Source organism: Rhinopithecus roxellana, chromosome 7 (genome assembly GCF_007565055.1).
Source record: "Rhinopithecus roxellana isolate Shanxi Qingling chromosome 7, ASM756505v1, whole genome shotgun sequence".
Lineage (NCBI taxonomy): Eukaryota > Metazoa > Chordata > Mammalia > Primates > Cercopithecidae > Rhinopithecus > Rhinopithecus roxellana.
The window spans coordinates 72642537-72666861 of record NC_044555.1 but is presented as its reverse complement, the minus strand read 5'-3'; the positions used below and the strand labels follow the sequence as shown (position 1 = coordinate 72666861).

The 24325-nt window shown below is 40.6% G+C and overlaps 1 protein-coding gene across 3 annotated transcripts in view; it reads right to left on the bottom strand.

Annotated features, from left to right (window-relative positions):
• STS (steroid sulfatase) overlaps nucleotides 1-24325 on the bottom strand; it is a 205733-nt gene that overhangs the window by 97104 nt on the left and 84304 nt on the right. For 2 of the 3 annotated variants that reach the window (XM_010354943.2, XM_030934721.1), the window contains exon 3: nucleotides 2451-2591. In XM_010354943.2, the coding sequence (XP_010353245.1) occupies nucleotides 2451-2591 (141 nt within the window). Of the gene's footprint in view, nucleotides 1-2450; nucleotides 2592-3066; nucleotides 3313-24325 lie in introns of those variants that run through there. The other variant, XM_030934722.1, reaches the window with a different exon arrangement.

Genomic DNA, 24325 nt, shown 5'->3' with positions numbered 1-24325 from the left:
TCTATTTTGCTTTTTTCTTAAAGGGTAAGATGCTTAGAAGACAGAGACTGTTTTTGCATTTGAATTAAATCTCCTAGTATCTATATTGGCCTACAAAAAAAAGTGACTATTTTGGGGTGTGATATTACAAAATATAAAAATGAGAAATGTAATTCAGAAATAATGTGACTCTAATATAGAGACCAAAGCAGATTTAGGGTAGATATTGCCATGGATTCTTCCATGGGGCCTTATAGACATTTTTTCTTCTTTTGATAATTGGTAAAGATTTAACCTTAAAGACTTGATTTTAACTTTTTAATTAAGACATCTTGGTAGGAACAGTTATCTATTATCTTAATACATCTTAGGAATACATAATATTAAAGAAATAGATAAAATGAAAAAGCTGAATAAAATCATGATGCTGATAAGAAACACTAAATTAATAAGATTTATATCACAAATGTATAAAGTGATCTGTAAACATTTTACAAAAGTAGGCAAAAAGTGGGGCAGAAAACATACCAAGATAATTACAATTTTAAGAGGACACTTAAAGTGCTCTCTTAAAATTGCAGATCTTATCCTTGCATATGCTTTTTAAAAATGTAAGCAATGTCATAGGTCAATATACTCTTAAAAAAATAAAGAGCAACATTTGATGCAAAGTTTCAGATTGAAAGTGAGACACATTTGGCTATGTGTTGTGGGAAAGATTTTCCTTAATATAATAATCTATTTCATTTTTGTTTGGTCTGATATGTAATGATGAAATATACTTTCCAAGATTTCTCTTGTTAAAAAGAAGATGAAGAGTAAGAGAATGGCATGAAAAAAAAATCAGTGTCCCATGGCACTTGGCAATGGGTCCATTCCTGGCTTCAGGTATTGTATTTAGTATTCACATATCCTACAAGAAAGTTCTGGTCCAGTGCAGTGGCCCATGCCTGTAACCTCAGCACTTTGGGAGGCTGAGGCGGGTGGATCATGAAGTCGGGAGTTTGAGACCAGCCTGGCCAACACAGTGAAACCCCACCTCTTCTAAAAATACAAAAAATTAGCCAGGCATGGTGGCACATGCCTATAGTCCCACCTACTTGAGAGGCTGAGGCAGGAGAATGGCTTCAACCTAGGAGGCAGAGGTTGCAGTGATTCCCAAGATCGTGCCACCGCACTGCAGCCTGGGTGACAGTGTGTGAGACTCCTTCTCAAAAAAAAAAAAAAAAAAAAAAAAAGGAAAAAAAGAAAAAAGAAAGTTCTGGTAGAAGCAAATAATCTCTTTTCTCATCCTCTCCTTTAATTTAGTTTGTATTGATCTTTCATGTGATGAAGCTCTCCATAGAACTATTTTTATGTCATCATTTCCACATTATTAGGAAGAGAAAGTGAAATTCTAATGTCAATATTCTACTCCACAAGGCTTACTTTCCTTTTTAAACAAAGGGGTCTTTAAAATAGGCCTTATGTTAGGTTGACTTTATGCAAAGGGCTCAGAAACAAAACACCCACTTCTGGGAGGATGTTCAGACCCAAGGGTCGAACGGCCTCGAGTCTCATTTGATTGCATTGTTGCCACTGTTTTGATAATTATTGGCAAGTTATGAGGTCCTGAAACATGACATCTCTCCTCATGATTGTCAGCTACGGTCTCAATGTTTGTGTCTCCCCCAAATTCAGATGTTGAAATGCTCACCCTCAATGAGATTTTGTTAGGAGGTGGGGTCTTTGGGAGGTGATGAGGTCATGAGGATGAAGCCCTGTAAATGGGATTTATGACCTTATAAAAGGGACCCAGAGAGCTCCCTCCCCGCTTCCACCATGTGAAGACACAGTGAGAAGGTTCTGTCTATGAACCAGGAAGCAGGTCCCCACCAGACACTGAATCTGCTATGCCATAATCTTGGGCTTCCAGCCTCCAGAACTATGAGCAATACATTTCTATTGTTTAGAAGCCACCCAGCCTATGGCATTTTGTCATGGCAGCCTTTACAGACTAAGACAGTCTGTATAGCTGATGACAGGGTAGGGCCTGGGCTAGAAGAACGAGAGTTGGGCATGAGTGAGAGTGAGAGTAAGGCACTGATGAGCCAGGACAGAGTAGTGCAGACTCATAACCAACCAGAATAAAGCCAGATGCCAAAAAGAGAAGACGAAATAGGTGAACAAAAGGGATGGAAATGTGAATGTGTGGAAAGCAGCATCATAGCCATCAGTAAAGAAGAACTGTGATGCACACCTTCTTAGTGATCTCCCTGAGCTCACCCAGCTCCCTGTTCATAGTCAAACAGATAAACTCACAACTGCCTTCACGACACCTACATCTCAGTGTATCTACGTAAAGCCAGGCATGGTTTGGAGGGTTTTGAACGTTTCTACATGTTCTGTGCTCTATAGATCAACATTAACAATGCTGGGGACTGTAGCCTATGAATACAGCCATGTGTTTACTGAGGAGCTACATTACCAACCTGAGAGTTTTGTTCCCATAGCACCCAGGATCTCCAATGCCGAGGTCGTCAGCCATCACCAGGATGATGTTTGGCCTTGATGCTGTGTGGCTCTCGGCTTCCCAGAGAAAGAACAGTAGGAGGAAAGGGATCTTCATCTTTCTGTAAAGGACAAGGACACAAAAAGGAACTGAAGGATGCCGGCTTGAGACAAGGTTTTGCTCTGTTGCCCAGGCTGGGGTGAGGTGGTACGATCTTAGCTCACTGCAACCTTGAAGTCTTGGGTTCAAGCAATCCCCCTGCCTCAGCTTCCCAAGTACTTGGGACTATAGGCATGTGTCACCATACTCAGCTAATTTTTGTGGTTTTTGTAGAGATAAGGTCTTGCTATGTTGCCCAGGCTGGTCTCGAACTTCTGGGCTCAAACAATCCTCCTGCCTCACCCTTGTAAAGTGCTAAGATTATAGGCCTGAACCACTGTGCCTTTCTAAGGCACTGTAACTTTCTAAGGAAACAGAAACCTCTCAAAACTCAGTGTATTGGGTCAACAGCCTGGGGCAGCTCTTTGTGCTGGAAAATGTACAGAGGGAAGAGAATTCATCCATCATCCATGTCTGCCATCCCAACACTCTCTCACCTCACTGCATTTCATTCCTTGTGAGAATAACAGGTGAAGGAATCTTTGGGGAGGATGGCGGCTTGAACACACACACAATGTCTTGCTTGTATGGAGGTCTGTGTACGTGTTCCAGCAGCCTGCTTCCTTTGAGTTAGACCCCCTCTTGTCGAGGAGGATGTGGGCTTTCTACTTCATTTTGCTGTTTGCCTCTCTTCTCACTCTTGCGGTTATGCTGCCCCACCCTGCAACAGGTTCTCCATTTAGAACCAGAGCTTATGTTGGCAACAAATATGAGGAGGTTGCTCAACAGGTTTCCCAGCCAGAGAGAGGCCTGGCTTGGTTCCCTGGAAGGGAAGGTGGCAGGTAGGTGTGCAGTGTGGTAGCCTGAGGTCTTACGTACTCAATATCAATGTCCTTCTAGTCTTCACATCGGCAGTAGTAGGCAACACCTCTCCCAGCTCCTGGTTCACAGCCTTGAGCCAGGTTCTTACTCTCAAATACTTCCAGAACCAAGTCTCTACGGCTCTGACCCTGACATCAGGAGACAGAACTCACTACTTTCTCTTTCTGTTTCTCATCTGCCTGGGGAGAAATTTTTATCCTTTATTTTCTCACCGGCCCGGGAAGAAATTTTATGACCTTTATTCTAGGTGGGGGGTCAGGGGTAGGTGTTAATCATATCAGTCCTCTGAATCTTAGTTTTCTTAACTGTAAAGTGAAAGAAATTGAGCAATTTTTTTGTTCTATTAAGTAATTTTATTTTTATTTTAAAAAATTTGAGGCAGGGTTCTGGCTCTGTTGTCCAGGTTGGAGTGCAATGGTGTGATTATAACTTACTGCAGCTTCCAACTCCTGGGCTCAAGTGATTCTCCCATCTCAGCCTCCTGAGCAGCTAGAACTAGACAGGTGCACACTGCCATGCCTGGGTAATATTTTTTTTATTTTTATTTTCTAGAGGCAAGGGTCTTACTATGTTACCCAAGCTGGTCTCGAACTTTTGAGTTCAAGTGATCCTCCCACATCAGTCTCCTGAGTAGCTGGGATGATGGTGAGGACCACCCGGCCTAGCAATTTCTTTCTTTCCAATGTTTACTGAGGAGATAGGGTCTCACTATGTTGCCCAGGCTGGTCTCAAACTACTGGGCTCAAGTGATCCTCCTGCCTTGGCCTCTCAAAGCACTGGAATTATAGGCATGAGCCACCATACACTGCCTAATTTTATTTACTTTTAATTTTTAAAAATGTGTATAGATTTAGGGGGTACAGTGCCGATGTCTTACATGCATCTGGTGTAGTGGTGGAGTCTGGGCTTTTAGTGTACCTATCTGTTCTCTCCTGACACTGTACCCTCATTGCCGTGTATCTGGGAGCACTGACAGTCCAGTGTGTGAACTGGAGTGTGAGCTTGACCTCACTCTGCATCTGCTTTTGCCCTCACACCAGCCTTGGTGCATGCAGACAGCTCCCCCAGAGTCACTGAGGACACTGGGCATCAAGGCCAGTGCACACGGTGTGACAGAATCTCTTCCCTGGCTTTCCAACAACACCTGTCACAGTGAGCCATTCCCTCGCTCAGGAATGCGCTCCTCTTTGAACACACTCCCTGAGGTTACTATCGTGTCCCTCTTTCTTCCGAGTCTCTATTTGCTGGTTCTTCCCCATTCATGGACCTCAGAATCAGGATCACACCCCATATAATTACAGAGGCTGGATGGGAGATGGGAAATGGCCTGAGTTTAGCCATCGATATGGGGAGGGGGCTTTGCCAGCCGAGAGCTTGCACCCCTCCTAAAGGATGTCACCCTTGTAGCAGCTTCCAATTTTTAAAGAGAAGACAGACACACAGATTTGCATGTGCAGTTATATGACCATCAATTTAATAATTTAAACAAACGTGTAGGCTAACTGGGTGCAAAACACTCAAAGAAACAATCAAACAACGACTAAACTTATTTCCTGGCCTGGCGCCACTTTTGAGTGTCCATTTTTCAGTCTGCACTTTAAATGTTGTGAGCCTCAAGACACTTTCTGCTTTCCTGATCTCCTCCCTACCTTCATGAAATACACATGCTGTCTTGGTGAGATTAAATACCAAATGAATGCTTAGAAACACCTAGGTTTTATGTCCAGAGAGACTGTATGCCCAAATACTGAATTAAGGTCTCCATACAGACATGTATCTGGTATCTTGAATTTAACATGTTCAAACAGAGATCATGAATATGTAAAAAGCACCTTGCTATTATTATGTGAAACCATTTTTGCCATTGAGTCTAAAGGCCCCCAATTCGGTTTAATCTGCTTAAATGCTAAATACAGATAAAGCTGATGCAAAGTAACTTCTTACTGAATTCCTCAAATAAGACTGCATGAAATAATACAGTTATACAATGCCATCATGCCAAAGACCTTGTCTATCTTAATGCTTAAGCTAATATTTATGCTTGGAAAGAAATGAGAAATTGCCTGTTTCTTTTCTTTCCTTCTTTTTTTCTTTTTTTAAAGCATGGTTTAAGACTATGGGCTTTACACAACCAAAAGCTGGCATGAACTTAGAGGCTGGCTTGAGAGCAAATCACAACATTCAGATAATATAACTTCAGTTTGAAAAGGTCTTGCAAATCATGCATCCCAATTCTCTTATTTTCAGATGGGGAAACAAAGACTCAGAGAGATTGGCTGGTAATGGTGGCTCACACCAATAATCCCAGTGCTTTGGGAGGCCGAGGAGGGAAGATTGGCGGAGGTCAGGAGTTTGAGACCAGCCTGGGAAATATGTAAGTTCCTATCTCTACAAAAATTTTAAAATTTTTCTGGGCGTGGTGGTGCATGTCTGTAGTTCCGGCTACTTGAGAGGCTGAGGCAGGAGAATTGCTTGAGCCCAGTAGTTCGAGACTGCAACGAGCTCTGATGGCGCCATTGTACTCCAGCCTGGTTGACAGAGTGAGACTCCTTCTAATTAATTAATCAATTAAATAAAGAATACAGACTTTCTACAACCAAAACCTGGCATGAATGTAAAGCCTGGCTTGAGATCATATAACAACATCCATATAATATTCAGCTAATATAATATCAGTTAGAAAAGACCACGCAAATCATGTATCCCAATTGTCTTACTTTCAGGAGAGAAAACAAAGACCCAGAGAGAGTCAATGAATTGCCCGAGTCATACTCATAGCAAGCTGTGGTTTCTAGACTAGCACCCAGGACTCCTTATGGCTCTTCTCTCTCAGATTGTCCCTGGAACCCAGTATTTCTAGGGTTTTTCAGCATTCCACATGGTGGATACTTCAGTGCTTTTCTAATTACTCGAGCAGTTCCCTTGGCTACTGAATAATGCCTGTCATTTCCCAGGGCTCTGTAGTGATGCCTCCTGCTCCTACTGATAGAAACAGGTCCTGTCTAAAGGACCTCACAACCACTGCCCACCCAGTCTGAGTCCCACCACTGGTGGCTGATGATAAGGACACTGAGCTCCGTCTCACAGGCTCCAGGATTTAACACTGCTAAAGCCCCTACTGCTGCCAGCTGGTTGGCTCCTGCACTGGTCACTCCTGAAGCTGCCAGCTATATGCTGCTGATGCCCTAAGCTCCTAATATTCCATGTAGATTTCAGTAAAAGCACACTTCACTTTTTTCCCCCTTCAATTAACCTACTACTGCTTGGAATCTGAGAATTAGGTAGACTTCCCTGCTGAGTGATTGATGGACATGGGTCTGAATGTCAACCCATTTCTCTAATGCAGGCTCCCTGGCTGTGGCCCATATTGCTTCTCCGTCTGAGCTTGGAATGAATTCCTTCCCAACAGGCTTCTTTATCTCAGTAAAACAGACTTCTGTGGGGCTTCCACCTTGGGTCTGAAGACATGTCTGTATCCTGGATAGAATACACCTTAGGCATAGTTTGGGCTGACAACTATAAATGCATGCTATATGCCAATTATGTCTATAAAAATAAGCTTTGTTCCCATTAAAAATGGGTGGTAATTATTTTTTTTAAATAACTACTCCATCCCAGGGGAATTGGGAATGATTATTTAATAGATACAGAGTTTCAGTTTTGCAAGATGAAAATGATTCTAGAGATGGATAGTGGCGATGGCTGCAAAACAGTGTGAACATACTTAATTTCACTTAAAAATGGTTAAGATTGAAAATTTTATGTTATGTGTATTTTGTCACAATTATAAATAGAAATAAATCTTAAAAAAACAAGTTAAGAAAAATTCTTATAATGTTAAATTTGAAATGGAATTATTAAAATGAACGTATTAGTTAAAATAATGCAATCCTTTCTCTGACCCACTGGTATTCAGTGAGGCCATGTATCTTGCATTGGCCTTACAGAGACCACAGTATACTTGTTCTGCCTTGATTTGGAGCTCAACCATGTTGATTTGTCTTAGCCAATGGGATGCTATCAGATATGAGAGAAACAGAAACGTTATGCTTGCATGTTTAGCTTGGTCCTGTTGTCCTTTTGCCATCACCACAAGAAGCTCTTTCTCTAGTATGTGCTACCTCCCTTTCAGCCTGGGCCCCAGAATAAATGCATTTGTAGCGGACGCAGCCCAACAGGCAGGCTGGTGCTTGTTTGTTTCAGCCAACAAACAAACCAGTGAGAATATACACTGTTGTGTTAATCTGTTGAGCTTGGGAGAGAATTGGTACATGACATTATTGTGGCAACAATTCACTGAGACACTATATTATCTGAATTGACAGTTTGCAAAAACAGACAAAGGGTATGCACTGCAAATGTTGATAGAATATGCATAATTAGGGTTCGGAGAAAATCAACAACATTTTGAAGTAGAATTTTTTGGGTTTGTTTTCATGTGTGTTCACCTTGCCTTCCCAATAAGTATTTGTAATCCCTCAATTTTCTTTAGCAGTTCTCCCCCATGGCCCTGTGAGTGAATAAATATTCACTAAATCACTTAATTGAGCCTTAGTAAAGGAGTACACACAAATGCAAATTACCCAGGATAATGGGTTCCATTACAGGTCATGAATGGTATTAAATCAGGATTTCTCAACCTCTGCACTACTGACATTTGGGGATGGATGATTTGTTAGCGTAGGGGCCTGTCCCGTGCATTGGAGGATATTCAGCACATCTCTAGCCTCTACCCACTATATGCCAGTAGCATGTATAACTCCCCTCAGTTATGAGATCCAAAGATGTCTCCAGACTCTACCAGCCATTGCTGGGAGAAGGGGAGACAAAAATTTCCCCTGCTTGAATACTACTCTATTACAGCAAAAGAGGAAGCTGGTGTGAGAGAGTAGACATTCAGTAATGAGAGAGAACTCAGTGTCAACTATGTTTTCCTCTTAGCTCCAAGGGAAGTATTTTTTCTTACCACATCCTATACAGTTGTTCCATGCAATCATCACCACTATGTTCTTACAGCTGCACTCTTAGAATGTGAAGTATTTTGAGAAGCATGATATTTTTTAAAGAAGACAGAGTAAATGTGGGAAGCTATGTGACTGGCAGTCCGGGGGTACTTCCTTCACACATGACACTACTAATCATAGTTAATCACCTCTCTCCCTCCTGATCCACTCAATTCTTCTTATCTACATTGAGTTGGTACTTTTGTTATTCAGTTAGATTACTAAACTTTGCAAAGTGATTGAGTGATTGACTATCTTACTCTTATTTATTCAAATAAATAGGGCAAAAGAGTTTTTTGTTTGTTTTAAGTCTCTTCACTTTTATCTCCTTGGGAGACTTAAGTCCTTGGGACTAATTCTAGAATTCAAGGATGTGTTTGATGGTCACATTCACTTTCTATGAGAGAGGAAAATGTTTACATGAAAACACACACACACACACACATACACACACACGCTATATTTAGATTATTCAGCTCAGCTCTGTCATTAACTATTACCATAGAATTATTTTATGTGACACACTTATGTTTTATTTATAATTTATGACATTCATTTGACATGAATTCTATACAAAGTCTGAGATGAAATGATTTAGTCCCTGGCATAGGCCTTGCATCTTTTCTCTTTTAAAATAGGCCAGAAATAAAACTACCCCTTATCTCATCACAAAATTATTATTTTGCAGCTAAAGATCTGTAATGGCTTCACGCTGGCCTAAGACACAGACTGAGAGTGTAACTAATGGATCCTCTCCTTCCTGGGTGAGAATTATCATCCCTTGAACATCATTAACATAAAATCCCATGCAATACCCTGCTACCTTCCTTGCAGACTGCGAACACCGTGCTGGGCAGGACCCACAGCTAAGTTGAAAGCCTCTCCCAAATCTTAACTCCTTAAACACAAACTTGGTAACAAAGAGTGAACAATGGCTTATCTTGTGAACAGGTTTTCTAAGGCTAGGCTCAAGATGATGTGTGCTCTAACAAATGTTCTTTTGTTCTATCCCTTTCTTGGAGCAGCCGTTTTGAGACAATTCTTCATTGTGTTCAACATCTGTTAACTCTTTGGCTGGCAAATCCAGGCTCCAGCCCCACATCCGTGACAGAGAAATTGCAAATATGAGCAAATATATCTGTACAAGTGCTGCACGCTTCTGTTTAAACAGCTAGGTGAATGTAATAAAAGGTGAACTCTCCTACCTTCAACACTGCGATCCTAACAATGGACCTCATATTGGAGTGAGGTGAGGAAAGGCTGAAGAATAAGAGAAGGGCAGAGATAATTTGGAGAGGCCAATCTTTAACCCCCATCCCCAGCTTGCATATGACTTATCTGGGGACACCGTCTCAGATTCCTTGCATGGGAGGAAGTTCCCCTTTTCTTATCACTGTGCATTTCTTTCTCAGCACTGATGATACAAGCAAGTGCAGTTTTAGTTATTTTGTGTTTAAGCTTCCCTGCTGCACTGGAAGCATTCTGCAGCCAGGAAGAAGTCTAAGTGCCTCCTGGCTATATACCTACCATCCTCTCTCATGCTTGGTACACATTAAATAGTCACTATTTGTGGACTAGGCAAATGAATAAATAATGACAGAGAACGGTTGTAAATCTGAGATCAGATTATTGTTTCCCTTCCTAATTAGATTGTAGACACCATGGGAGCAGGGGCTGGTTAAGCAACAAGTATCAAAGAAAGCCACATTAAATCAAAAATGTATGTTTATTCTGTTTAATTAAAAGGCCCTCATGCCAGTTCAACCAGAGAGGAAATTAAGCAGGGCCATGCACTATTTTTTAAATGGTTGGAAGGTTTTATGGGGCACAGAGAAGATTCAAAAATTAGCATCCGTCTTTAAATATGAAGAGTGAGACACACTAGAGGTTTTTAAGATAACTGAAAACACCATTAATAATGCCCACGAAAAGCTCAGGGTTGGAGCATTGGGGTCCCTAAGTAGATTTAATGGCTTACAAATCCATAACTAATACCAGGAATTTGCAAAAGAGTGAATTTAATAACCACCTATCCTCATAAGAGTGCAACATATAGCATTCATATCAGAGAAGGCTAGAGCCAGGAGGCTGTGTTCTGTGTCTCTGCTTCATTACTAGGTTCATGTTTCACTTCATACAGGAAATAAATACATAGCTTTTCTTATTTTAAAATAACAGCTTTTCGAGTGCTTAGTATGTACCAAGCACTGTAAACTGCTTTACCTACTTCTTAACCAATTTCTCCTGTGTGAAAAAAAAAAAAACATGGGAACACGTTTTTATCATGAGTTGATATTTGACTTAGGGACCTCAGATTTTGTTAATAGTGTTTCTCAGCCTCAACACTATTGACATGTGGACTGGATGAGTCTTTATTGGTGGGGAGGGGGGCTGTTCTGTGCATTGTAGGATGTTTAGCACCATCCCTGGCCTCTACCCACTAAACCCCAACAGGATGCTGTCCCCAACTTCTCTGTTCTCCTCTAGTTGTGAAATAAAAAAATGTCCTCCAGATATTGCCAAATGTCCTCTGGGGAACACAACTGCCTCCAGCTGAAACCACTGAGTTAGTGCTAGCATGTTACCCACCCTATCATCTGTAGAATTTTCACCTCCTGGACATAACAGAATTGCAATTCATTCCCTCTGCTCCTGTATGTAGGCAGATCAGCATCTACCAAAGGATTTGGAAATGCCAAATCATTTGAGTAGATGCAAATTTCTCATTTGTAACCACAAGTGCATCTCCAATGTTAACAGACAATGTTTCTCAGGTATAATATACTTCCGCAAGCTATGGAAGCCCTTAAATTCCAACGCACATAGGCAACCATCTCCAAAAAGGCTCTTCAAGGAAAACATTAGGCTGCAAGCATTCCTTCTTCTCATACCTTCTAAGTTGCTTATTCTGTCACTTGTCCATGTGGCAAATCTTTTGCTACCTTACATTTTTATCAGGAGTGATACTCTGCACAACAGCATCGTGTTCCTTGCCTGTCTGAACCCCAAAGAATCCTTACTCCTACACATTGGTCTTTGGGAGCCATACCCTTCTTCTGTTTTTCTTAGACAGAGTCTCACTCTGTTGCCCAGGTTGGAGTGGAGTGGTGTGATCTCAACTCACTACAACCTCTGACGCCCGGGTTCAAGCGATTCTCCTACCTTAGCCTCCCGATTAGCTGAGATTACAGGTGCCTGACACTGCACCTGGCTAATCTTTTATTTATTTATTTATTTATTTATTTACTTATTTTGTTAGTAGAGATGGGGTTTCGCCATGTTGGCCAGGCAGGTCTCGACCTCCTGAGCTCAAGTGATCCACCCGCCTCGGACTCCCAAAGTGCTGGGATCACAGGCGTGAGCCACCACTCCCAGCCTGGGAAACAAACTTCTCTCTCTCTCTCCCCTGACCGACTTCCAATATTCCTCTCACCTCCCTCCCTTTTTGGGATCTCCCCCTTTCATAAAAAGCAAATGCAGATCACCACGATTCTTCCTGAAAGATAACCAACCCAGGGAATGTGATAGTCTCTGTTTTTGTTGCAGCTACTCTCTCATTCCTAACTCTCCTTAGTTCTCTTTTTGGTGGCTTTTATTCTCTGCTTGTCAAGAACTAGCAGAATGAGAGGAAAAATAAGAGTCAGAGCTCTGGCCTCATCTCAGGCCACCAGCTATGAGTCTTTAGGAGGCATGTTCTCCTTGTGAATCACTCTTCTGCACATCACCCTAAGATGTCACCTTGACCATGGGGGAGTCACTTGGGATACTAGCAATAAAAGGTTTCCAAAATGCAACCAGATGCAGTAGATTACACCTGTAATCCCAGCAGTTTGGGAGGCTAAGGCAGGAGAATTGTTTGAGCTCAGGAGTTCAAGACCAGCTTGAGGAACATAGCAAGACCCCATCTCTACAAAGAATTTAGAAATTAGCTGGGTGTGGTGGCACATGCCTGTAGTCCCAGCTAATCAGGAGGCTGAGACAGGAGGATGGCCTGAGCCCAGGAGTTTGAGGCTGCAGTGAGTTATGATTGTGACACTGCACTCTACTCTGGGTGGCAGAGCAAGACCCTGCCCTACCTGACTCCCAGAAATGTTTCCAAAATAATAAAGTGCTAGACAAATGTAACTTGTTAGGATCATTTTAGTCTAGCTACACCTTTGTAGTGGAAAGCAATTCACTGACAATTCAACCAAATCCATTTCAATTCCACAAATACAGGGCAAAAACTAGAAAGATATTATAACAGTCCTATGGTAGTTCTATGATTGTATGAGACACACAGTCACCCTGCAAGACTCTAGCAGGTCAAATGAGGAAACCCACAAGTACAAAACCCACTAAAGTGGGCAGTGGAGTCAGAAATGCAGTTTCTGCTATTGAGGTTTTCATTCTCTCTCCCCTGCTTGCTAGCAGTGAAACCACAAGCTATATATTTAGCTTGTTTTCTTTTCTGTAAGAGAGGAATAATAATACAAGTATTATTTTGAGGATAAAACTACACACTTAGGACCTTTTTTATTTTATTAATTAATTAATTTACTTATTTTGAGACAGGGTATCACTTTTTCACCCAGGCTGGAGTGCAGTGGCATGATCACGGCTCACTGCAGCCTCAACCTCCCAGGCTCAAGTAATCCTCCCACCTCAGTCTCCCAAGTAGCTGGGATTACAAGGGCACACCACCATGACCAGCTAATTTTTATTTTTATTCTTTTTATAGAGACAGGGTCTCTCCTTCTGGGTTCTTAGTACTTATTGATTCAGCAAGGGAATCATAGTAAGAGGCCATAGTTGTTCATTATAGTTATTTAATAATATTAAGTTACTATTAACTTATAAAGTTCTTATTATTAAAAGTACAATTATTAATAATAAAATGTTATGTAGAGTATAATAAGTACAGTAGTAGAGTTTTGAACAAAAATGTGGTTGACCAATTAAAAGTGGTCCCAGTGACTTCCTTTCTGGTATTCACATCTGATACAATTCCCACCTGTTGAGTATGGGCTGGACCTAGTGGTTTACTTCCAATGAGTAGGATATGGAAAAAGTGATGGGATGTCACTTCTGTGATTGGGTTGTAAAAGATTATGACCTCTATCTTGCTGGCAAACTAGATATCGCTTGCTGGCTGTGGATGAAGTAAGTGGCCATTGTGGAGAGACCCATGTTATAAGAAAAAGAGAGAAGTGTCCAGCCAACAGGTGGCAAAAAAATGAGGCTTTCAGGTGAACATCCTGCAAGGAACTAAGTCCTGTCTACAACTATCTGAATGAACTTGGGAAGAGATCCTGCCATTTTTGAACCACAGATGAGACCACAGCCATGGCACCTGAAGTAGCCTGAAAGAGACCTAGAAGTTGAGACGGATCCGGCTAAGCTATGCCCGGATTTTTGACCTACAGAAACAATGGGATAACAAACGCGAGTTGCTTTGAGCTGCTAAGTTTTGGGGTAATTTGCTACACAGTAGTAGATAACTCCAATAGCTTGAGGTGAGGAGTTCAATGTTGTCAGTGAGGACAGGAAAAAAGCTCCCCAGGACAGCAGCTCTGAAATGTCATGCTGAATTTATTTTAAGAACATGTTTCATTAGTAACGAGTCTCAGAATTTATATAAGCAATTTAAGGACACATGTCTCAGCTCAGCAACCATGTAAAAATGAATTTTTGTTTTATAACTGAAAGTTGAAAGCACCTGAATTAGAAAAGGGCATTTAGGGTAGCCCAAAGGGAAGTGGCTAAAAAAGAGATTAAATAGAGCAAAATTCAGGCTCTGTATGAGCGCTAAAAGCTCACCAAAAAAACTAGTTATTTAGAGACCTACTTTGGACTATTACACTTTGTGATTTTTGTACACAAAAATTGATTTTTTTAAATAAATGTTTTGTTGTATTTTTAGTATTATAAATGTACAAAAGAGAAAACACCAACCAGTCACTCAGAAAGCCACTCAGGTAATATAGGTGTGTTTCTCTCCGTGTTCTTTGTTTTCTATCATTATTGTATAAGTTGCTGATGTTGCAGGATTCCTACAAACTGTGTGCATTGATTGGTTGGTTATTTTTTCCATGCAAAACTCTGACTGTGAGTTGGAGGAGAGGTCAGGATAAATCATCATGATCAGACATGGAGGGCATTTACCTTTTTTCTTTCTCTTATTTTAGGTTGGGGGCATTTATCTTTATTCAGAAGTGATGAAGCAGAGATTGAGGACACGAGGGGTGACAGGCATGGTTTTGTTATACTCCCGCAGACATTCTGGTTGCTCCCTGGCAGAAGGGTTGGGCATAAACTGGAGTGGATCCCACGACAATGGCCATAGCCCCTCAAGGAAGCTGGTCCAGACTAGCACAGGGGCAGGCAGGAGAGAACTGGAGAGAACTGAGCCTATTTTAGACACAATCAACACAAGCTGGTAATTGCCTGGATGTGAAGTGTCAGAAAGAGGCAATAGTCAATGATGACTTCAGCCTTGCCCCTTGGAAAGATACTGGTCCCATTAGCTGGGTAGGGAACAATTAAAACTATTGGAGGATTAAGATTATGAATTTGTTCCACACCAAGATGCCACCATAGAAGGGATCCATTATATATATATACATATACATACACACACACATATATATACACACACACATACATATCTGTGTCTGTGTGTGTGTGTGCTCCTTGGAGAAGATTCATTTCCATTTTCTATGCTATGTGGTGAAAGGGTTAGTTCAGGTGCAGACCATTTTATTGAAATTGAACCCAATAGGATAAAAGCCCATTAATAATTTTTCATGTCTATATTAATCTCTGAATCATAAAATGATTTTGGTTAGCTCAGTGTGACAGCATATCATTCATTATACCTCCAAAATGTGCCCGGGGGTAGATATTATCAGGACTAGGATGAGAAATACCATCTAGCCCAATTAAGAATGTGAGAAAAATTTAAGTTTGTTAAGAGCCACTTAAGGCTAGTCAGGGTGGCTCAAACCTGTAATCCCAGAAATTTGGGAGGTCAAGGCAGGTGGATCACTTGAGGTCAGGAGTTTGAGACCAGCCTAGTCAACATGGTGAGACCCCATCTCTACTAGAAGTACAAAAAATCTGCTGGGCGTGGTGGCGCGTGCCTGTAGTCCCAGCTACTCAGGAGGCTGAGGCAGGAGAATTGCTTGAGGCTGGCAGGCAGAGGTTGCAGTGAGCTGAGATAGTGACACAGTACTCCAGCCTGGGTAACAGAGTGAGAGGGACTCGGTCTCAAAAACAGTGACACGGCACTCCAGTCTGGGCGACAGAGTGAGAGAGACTCGGTCTCAAAAAACAAAAAGAGCCACTTAGAATCCCACTGCATATAAATTATTACCAGCAGAAGTAATTGGACTTTGCTTTTTCTTTCCTACAAGCCTGGCTTAGAACAAGGTATTGATAAAGAGGTTTCACAAAATTGAAACAGAGTCAGTTGACATAAAAGTATTTAAAAATTAAATAAAGCTGCTCCACTCCAAAATACGAAGAACATGGCACATTAAGTTCTGAAAAACTGCATAATTTTCCCTTTAAAAATTATTTTTCTGAACAAACTTAATTTGGCAAAAGAGCATGAAATTTTTTTTTTTTTTTTTTTTTTTTTTTTTTTTTTTTTTTTGGTGGAGAAAGTAGCTATTCCTAGAACAGCATTATTAGGAAGGAGAGAGACAAAGGAATATTTTTATAACTAGAGATGTAATTATATTAAATTTGTTCATTAAAAGAAAATTAACAATGTGCTTACATAACAGAAACTTTACCACAGCAAAGAAAATGTTCCTGATCTATTTGCTCGACAGGGAAGAAGGCTTATTAAAAACAGAGAAAAATTTGCACGACAAACAATATTTTTTAGAAGAAAAACAGCTTTGTTCAATCCAAGGTATGTACAGTGGTGAAATTTGATTCACAAAGTGCTACTATCCAACAAAGGTCCTGTTTTAAATCGATAAAGAAAAATAGTCTGACATGAGGACAGCAAAAACCCATTCTGAAATTGTGTCTAAACAGACTTTTCTATAGATTTAAATACCTATTTAAATCACTTGTGATTTTTCTAAAATAAATGTTCACATTTTACTGGTTTAGCGAATCTGTTTCTATCGTTTCAATACAATCAATTATACCTAGCATAAATTCATTATAACATACATTGAGTATTAATAAAATACTAATTAAAAATTATGTTTCAAAAAGTAAGTCTTGCCTAAGCTATTTGTTTACATTTGAAGTCTTTAGAAGGGTTTGGGGCACACTAAATGTTGCATGTGTGAAGATTCTATTGGCTCCTGCTGATTTTTTAATTTTTTAAATTAAAAAAAATTTTTTTTAGAGATAAGGTCTCACTCTGTCACCCAGATGGGAGCACAGTGGTAGGATCACAGCTCACTGCAGCCTTGAACTCCCCAGCTCAAGCAATCCTCCTGTCTTAGCCTCCTGAGTAGCCGGGACAACGGGCATGCACCACCACACCTAGCTAATTTTTAAAAAAAAAATTTTGTAGAGATGGGTTCTTGCTATGTAGTCCAGGTTTATCACAAACTGTTGGAGTCATGAAATCCTCCCACCTTGGCCTCCTGTGTAGCTGGGATTACAGGTGTCAGCCACCACTCCTGGCTTTCTCCTTATTTTCCCCCTTCTCTGTTATTGCTCCAGTTGATGCATCATGAGATGGAGGGGAGGACACTGAGCAATGGATCCAGAGATGGTGACTGTAATCCTGGTGCTGCTGCTAACTAGCTGTCAACATTGGACATGTCACCCATTCTTTGCAAGTCTCTATTTCCACAGCTGTACAACAAAAAGGCTCCTATCATGTCTAAAACCCTGTGATGTTTACGCCTCTATAATCTGATGCTTTTTCTCTGAATCTACCTGGAGCTAAGGAGATGGAATCAATGTAAATGTCCATCAATGATGATTGGATACAAACAATGTGCCATATATATATATATATATGTGTATATATATATATATACACACACACACCATGGAATATTACTCAGCCATAAAAAAGAATGGGCTCGGGGCCGGGCGCGGTGGCTCAAGCCTGTAATCCCAGCACTTTGGGAGGCCGAGGCGGGCGGATCACAGGGTCAGGAGATCGAGACCATCCTGGCTAACACGGTGAAACCCCATCTCTACTAAAAAATACAGAAAACTAGCCGGGCGAGGTGGCGGGCGCCTGTAGTCCCAGCTACTCGGGAGGCTGAGGCAGGAGAATGGCGTAAACCCCGGAGGCGGAGCTTGCAGTGAGCTGAGATCAGGCCACTGCACTCCAGCCTGGGCGACAGAGCGAAACTCCATCTCAAAAAAAAAAAAAAAAAAAAAAAAAAAAAAAAAAAAAAAAAAAAAAAAAAAAAAGAATGGGCTCATGTCTTTTGTAGCAACATGGATGAAACTGGAGGACAGTCCATCCATGTTGCTGCAAAAGACATGTAAACAATGTACTTACATAACAGGAACTTTACCACAGCAAAGAAAATGTTCCCTAGTGAAATGATTCAGAAACAAAAGTAAAAAAGCTCATGTTCTCACTCACAAGTGAGAGGTATACAATGAGTACACACAGACAGAGTGGAATAATAGACATTGAAGACTATTGAAGATGGGAGTGTGGGAAGCAGTGAAGGAGAAAATACTACTTATTGGGTACAATGTATATTATTTGGATGATGGGAGCAATGGGTACACTAAAAGTCCAGACTTCACGACACAATATATTCATGTAACACAACAGCACTTGTACTCCTAAATCCATAAAAATAAAAAATAAGCAAATGCTAATCTCTTCCACAAACACCCTCACAGACACACTCAGTAATAATGCTTTACTGGCTATCTGGGCATTCCTTAGCTCAGTCAAGTTGATGCATGAAATTAACCATCACAACATACAATGCAATATTATTCTTACAGTATTATTCTTGCAATATTCTTAACCTTACAAAATGAAGAAATCTTGCAATATGCAATAATAACACAGATGAACTTTAAAATATGTTGAGGCCAGGCCTGGTGGCTCACACCTGTAATCCCAGCACTTTGGGAGGCCGAGGTGGGTGGACCACTTCAAGCCAGGAGTTCGAGACCAGCCTGGACAACATGGTGAAACCCCATCTCTACTAACAACAACAAAAAGTGTGTGTGTGTGTGTGTGTGCATGTTTGTATTTAAAAGGCCTTCATGTTTTGTTGTTTCGTTTTTCTCTCCTAAGAACTTGTCTTTTTTTTGAGCAAAACTTTGGTTTTTTGGGGGGTTCTGCCCAGAGTTGAGAAATCTAGTTAAAATATAGATAGTCCTTATCTAAATAAAATTGGTCTCCTTATGCAATCATATAATAGATTTGTGTAATTTTATGTTTGATTTGCTCAAAGAAAAATAAAAGGATCTCCCTCTAGCAACACCAGACCTTTTCTCTCTCTACCTTATGATGTAAATTTGCTGTTTGATTTTTACTTGAGTGGTTTCCTTTAACATGCAATTTTAAGGCTATTTAGCTGACAACCACCTAGGGCTGTAAAACAGGTTATCAAGAATCTGAAAGTCTAAGATAGAAAAAGAAAAAAAGGATGGTCTTTATGGATCTATAAAATGTACTTCTATTTGCATACCTAATGCATCTATGTATTTATGCATTGTGTACACAATGTTTCACTACTAAAAATATATAAAAGAGCTCTAATTAATTGGCTTGAAGAAAAATAAAAGCACTTAAATACTTTATCAGGAAAAAAAGGACTAGTCAAATGTTTTTTCAAGTTTATATAACTTAAGTAAAACCTTTAATAAATAAGCTAGCTTTAAAATTATTGGTAAGTAATATTAGAAATTTCTCAAGAATTGTCAGCATGCATTGTTTACATTTACTAATTAAGCAATGTCGTACTTATCCCTGTCAAATATTATAAGGTGCCAAATTTTGGCATAGGGGTTACAAAACTAAAAACCCAGCCCAAAACAGAATGCCCTTTGCTTGTGTAATTTTTAATAAATAAGACATTGATATTAGTTTAATGAAAATAGCTACATCTTGAATTATTCAGTAAAATTACCATAACTTCTAATCTTGTGGCTTTAGGCAGTCTAGTCCACAGGCAGTAAGGAGGTTTGTTTTGGGAAAGGACTGTTATCATCTCTGTTTCAAAGCTAATCTATAAACTAAGTTCCTGCCAAAGTTAGTTTGACCTATGCCCAGGAATGAACAAGGACAGCTTGGAGGTTAAGAGCCAGATGGAGTCAGTTAGGTCAAATCTTTTTTCACTGTCTCAGTTATAATTTTGCAATGGCGGTTTCATAACTTTAAATCATAACTATCACAGTCTTCATAAATAATCTAGGTAAACAATTAAAATAAAATAATTAGGTAAATGAAATAGGATAAATACTTGGAAACAAATTGGCCATAATTTAGAATATAAAGTTATATTAAATTAAATAATAGATTTCATTATTTGGGTATTTTCCAATAAATATATATATTATAGAAAAACATTCTTGCTGAAAAAAAGGTGGACATGTTTTGTCTAATTCAAAGCTTATCTAAAGGTTATATATAAAACAAGGTAAAAGGAACCAGAACATAAAAAGAACTAACACACTTACATTCACAAATGTGTAATAACCAACACTGGATATCTCTGCTAGGACTTCAATTTCCTTTAATTTCCCTATACTTTTCAGAAGACTAATTTTTATTTGAGACAGGGTCTCACTGTTTCCCAAGCTAGAATGCAGTGGCATGATCACAGCTCACTGCAGCCTCAACCTCCTGGGCTCAAGCAATCCTCCCACCCAAGTAGCTGAGACCAATAGCACAAGTCACTGTGTCTCTCTGGCCAATATTTAAAAATTTTTTTGTAAAGATGGGATCTTGCCATGTTGCCCAGGCTGGTCCTGAACTCCTGGGCTCATGATTCTCCCACTTTAGCCCCTCAAAGTGCTGGGATTACAGGTGTGAGCCAATGGACCCGGCTAACTAAATATTTTTCAAACAGTTTTTCTGAAGGCTCAAGGTTTCAAACATAGGTGCATACCACAGACCAAAGCAACTGGAATTAATTGTAACAATGCTTGTTACCTTAGTGTAAGCTCCTCATCCCTCTTAGTTTAGTAAATGTATGAACTTGGGATACACTTGAGTGCTGTCATAGGCAGGATACTTCTGTTGCAATTTTGGTTTTAACCTCTCCAATGAGATGCAGAAGGTCCATTATGTGTAATATGTGTGCTCTCCCTGAGGCAAGATATAAATGGTATTCACCACAAAGCTACCATGTGGAAGGAGCCATTTCTCTCTTGCTCAGATCCAAGACCTCGACCCAACCTCCAAATCCAAATGCTTTGCTATGAACCACTCATCACAGCTTACCTAATATTTTCATTTATTTACAAGGTACCAAATTTGATGGAGAGGACTGTGTTCCATAGTGGTCCTAAACATTCTGGGGAATCTGAAAACATTCCTCTCTGGCATGTTAAGAGGCCACCATATTTGGAGAGTTCTTGGCACTGTAGAACAGTGCGATGGTTCATGATGGTGGGATTTGAAGAAGAGGTTGAGAAGGCTATGTTTAAATGACCTCTTCACTGATAATAGTGAATTATAGAAGGATTTTGTAAGAAAAAAAAACACATCTAGAAACATATATTGAAACTTTGATACTTAACACAGGAAGAGCCTAAGACTTTTTCTTCCTCCTGTGAAGGATCACATTCAAGAACAATAAAGTCCCCGTGAGGATGAGGATAGTCTTTACATCCTCCCAGTGCCTAAAGGATGCTGAAGTTTGAAGTCATTGGTTGGGTCACAGATTTCAGAGGGGGAGTGTTCTAAAGAAGCCAAGGTTCCCAGAGACTGCCTTAAGAATGACAGTGAGCTAAGAGAGTTCAGAGCTGCCTCTGACTGGAGCGTCAGTTTTCCCTCCTTGGCCAACATCTACTCTCCCATACAGTCTCTGTCCCAGTCCTACAGCTCCACCACCCTTTTATTTGCTGTGTCCCTCTATTTCCTTTCCTGTTAAACCAAGAGAAGTCCCTTTCTTTGCATGTCGGCAACAGAGTCACTCAGTCTGGCCTTAGGAGGAAATGATGGTGGATGTCTGGGACATGCAGGAAAGGAGCTCTGGGCAGAATTCAGTCACCTGTGAGAGTTCTTTGAGGACCAGTACTGGAGACAATAATAAAGTGTTATTCTGCCCCCTGAGGGCATCTCTGTGCACAGAGTTTTTCCAGAGACCTCACAGGAAGCTTTGGTCACAATAGGTTTTGGATATTAGCATTTTCCAGGGTCCCCTGGATGAAACACCATAGAGCATTCCCATCTCATCTGACTTTCCAGCATTTGATAACCAGGGGTTATGTCACGGGGGAAATGAGGCAGGATGAAACCATGGGCAGCAGGTGGAAAAGGAGAGAAAATAAAATACACACAAGTTTGAGGAGTAGAGAAAGCAAGGGACTTGGGAATGGTGTGAAGTGCTTCCATACATTCAATACATATCAGCATCTGCGCTGTCAATATCAGAGGGCCTCTGGGATTTAACAACCAGATGACGAAACAAGACAAGGATAACGCAAACCATCTTGGCTCAGCTGCTCCGTGGATGAGCATTTTCCAGGATCAGTGGATGGCCAGGCTGTTATTCTTACCTCCCACTGCAGCAAGCTAGTTAACCCTCTGTGTTAAAGGTATTTCATAGACATGGTAATCAGCCTGGGTATCTGTCATAGGAAGAGAAGGATGGGAAGCCCTAACCTGTACACTGAGCTCCTTCCCCTGAACAAGTTGTCTCATAATTGCTGCTCTTTTTTCAGGGGTCATAAATTGGTACAGACAGTTGTGATGATCTATAAATAAAAAGATGTAGAGGAATTTTGTAAAAATTGCTTTGGTGATCAGATGACTAGCAGGTGACCTGCGTTGGTGAAAATGTAAACTAGTACAGCCACTATAAAAAACAGTATGGAGACTTCTCAAAAAACTAAAACTAGAACTGCCATATGATCCAGCAAGCCCACTACTGAGTATTTATCTAAAGGGAAATATATCAATGTGTCAAAGGAAGTCCTGCTATATTAGTCCGTTTTCTTACTGCTATAAGAAATATCTTTGTGAGGCTGAGGCAGGCAGAACACTTGAGGTCAGGAGTTTAAGACCAGCCTGGCCAACATGATGAAACCCCATCTCTACTAAAAATACAAAAATTAGTCAGGTGTGCTGGCATGTGCCTGTAATCCCAGCTGCTTGGGAGCCTGAGGCAGGAGAATTGCTTGAACCCAGGAGATGGAGGTTGCAGTGAGCCGAGATCATGCCATTGTACTCCAGCCTGGGTGAAGAAGTGAGACTCCGTCTCAAAAAAAAAAAAAAAAAAAAAAAAAGGAAATATCTGAGACCGAGTACTTTATAAAGGAAAGAGGTTTAACGGGCTCACAGTTCCACATGGCTGAGGAGGTCTCAGGAAACTCACAATCATGGCGGAAGGTGATAGGGAAGGAGAGACCTTCTTTGCATGGCTACAGGAGAGAGAAGTGCAGAACGAAGTGGGGAGAAGCCCCTTATAAAACCATCAGATCTTGTGAGAACTCACTACGATGAGAACAGCATGGGGGGAACAACCCCATGATCCAATCACCTCCCATGAGGTCCCTCTCCCAACATGTGGGGATTATAATTTGGATTACAATTCAAGATGAGATTTGCGGTGGGGACACAGCCAAACCATATCACCTGCACTCCCTTGTTTACTGCATCACTATTCATAATAGCAAAGCTATGGACCCAACCTAAGTGTCCATCACCAGATGAATGGATATAGGAAATGTGGTATATCTACATAATGGAGTATTACTTGGCCATAAAAAAGCATGAAATCCTGTAATTTGCAGCAGCATGGATGGAACTAGAGGTCATTATGTTAAGTGAAATAAGCCAGGCACGGAAAGCCAAATACCACATGTTCCCAGTCATATGTGGAAACTAAAAAAGTTGATCTCACAGAGGTAGAGAGTAGAATGATAGATACCAGAGGCAAGGAAGGGTGTAGGGGGTGGGGGCAATGAAGAGATGGTTAATGAGTACAAAAATACAGTTATGCGAAGGAATAAGTTCTAATGTTCCATAGCAGAGTAGGGTGACTATAGTTAAAAACAATATATCGTATATTTCAAAATAGCTAGAAGAGAGGATTTGAAATGTTCCCAGCACACAGAAATGATAAACACTCAAGGTGAGGGATACCCCAAATACCCTGACTTAATCATTACACATTCTACGCATGTAACAAAATTTCACATGTAACCCATAAATATGTACAAACATAATGTACCAAAAAATAATTAAAACATCATTTTCCTAGGTTCAAAGTCCAGTTTGAGGAGGATGCAATATAAAATTTGCCCACAATGATGTAATCATCACATCCTTGGTGAGTCTTCAGGGATCCAAGCCACAAGACCCCAGGGAAATATAAGTGGACCTGACATCTACAATCAGCCAAAAGGCACTTTAAGGAGAGCTCCCACGTGTTTGGGTGTCCACATCAGTACACACCATGGTCCCTGATGGTGCCTAGCCCGCACTCTCCATGCTTCTACCCAATGGAACCAGCCTTCCCAATCCCAGGGTCTCCAGACCTGGGCTGTCTGCAGCAAAAGCAGATACATTTTTCTCATGCTCCTTTTCAAGGTAGGAAACTGCTCACCTGCTATATCTACCAAATTGGTGTAAGTAAAGGTGAAAATAAATTTTAATGGAAACCTTGCCAGCCTCTTCCCCTTGGCTAAAAGATATCAGAGGCAAACTAAGGTACCAGAATACCCAAATTGCAACAGAATAAAATGTATGTCACTCTGC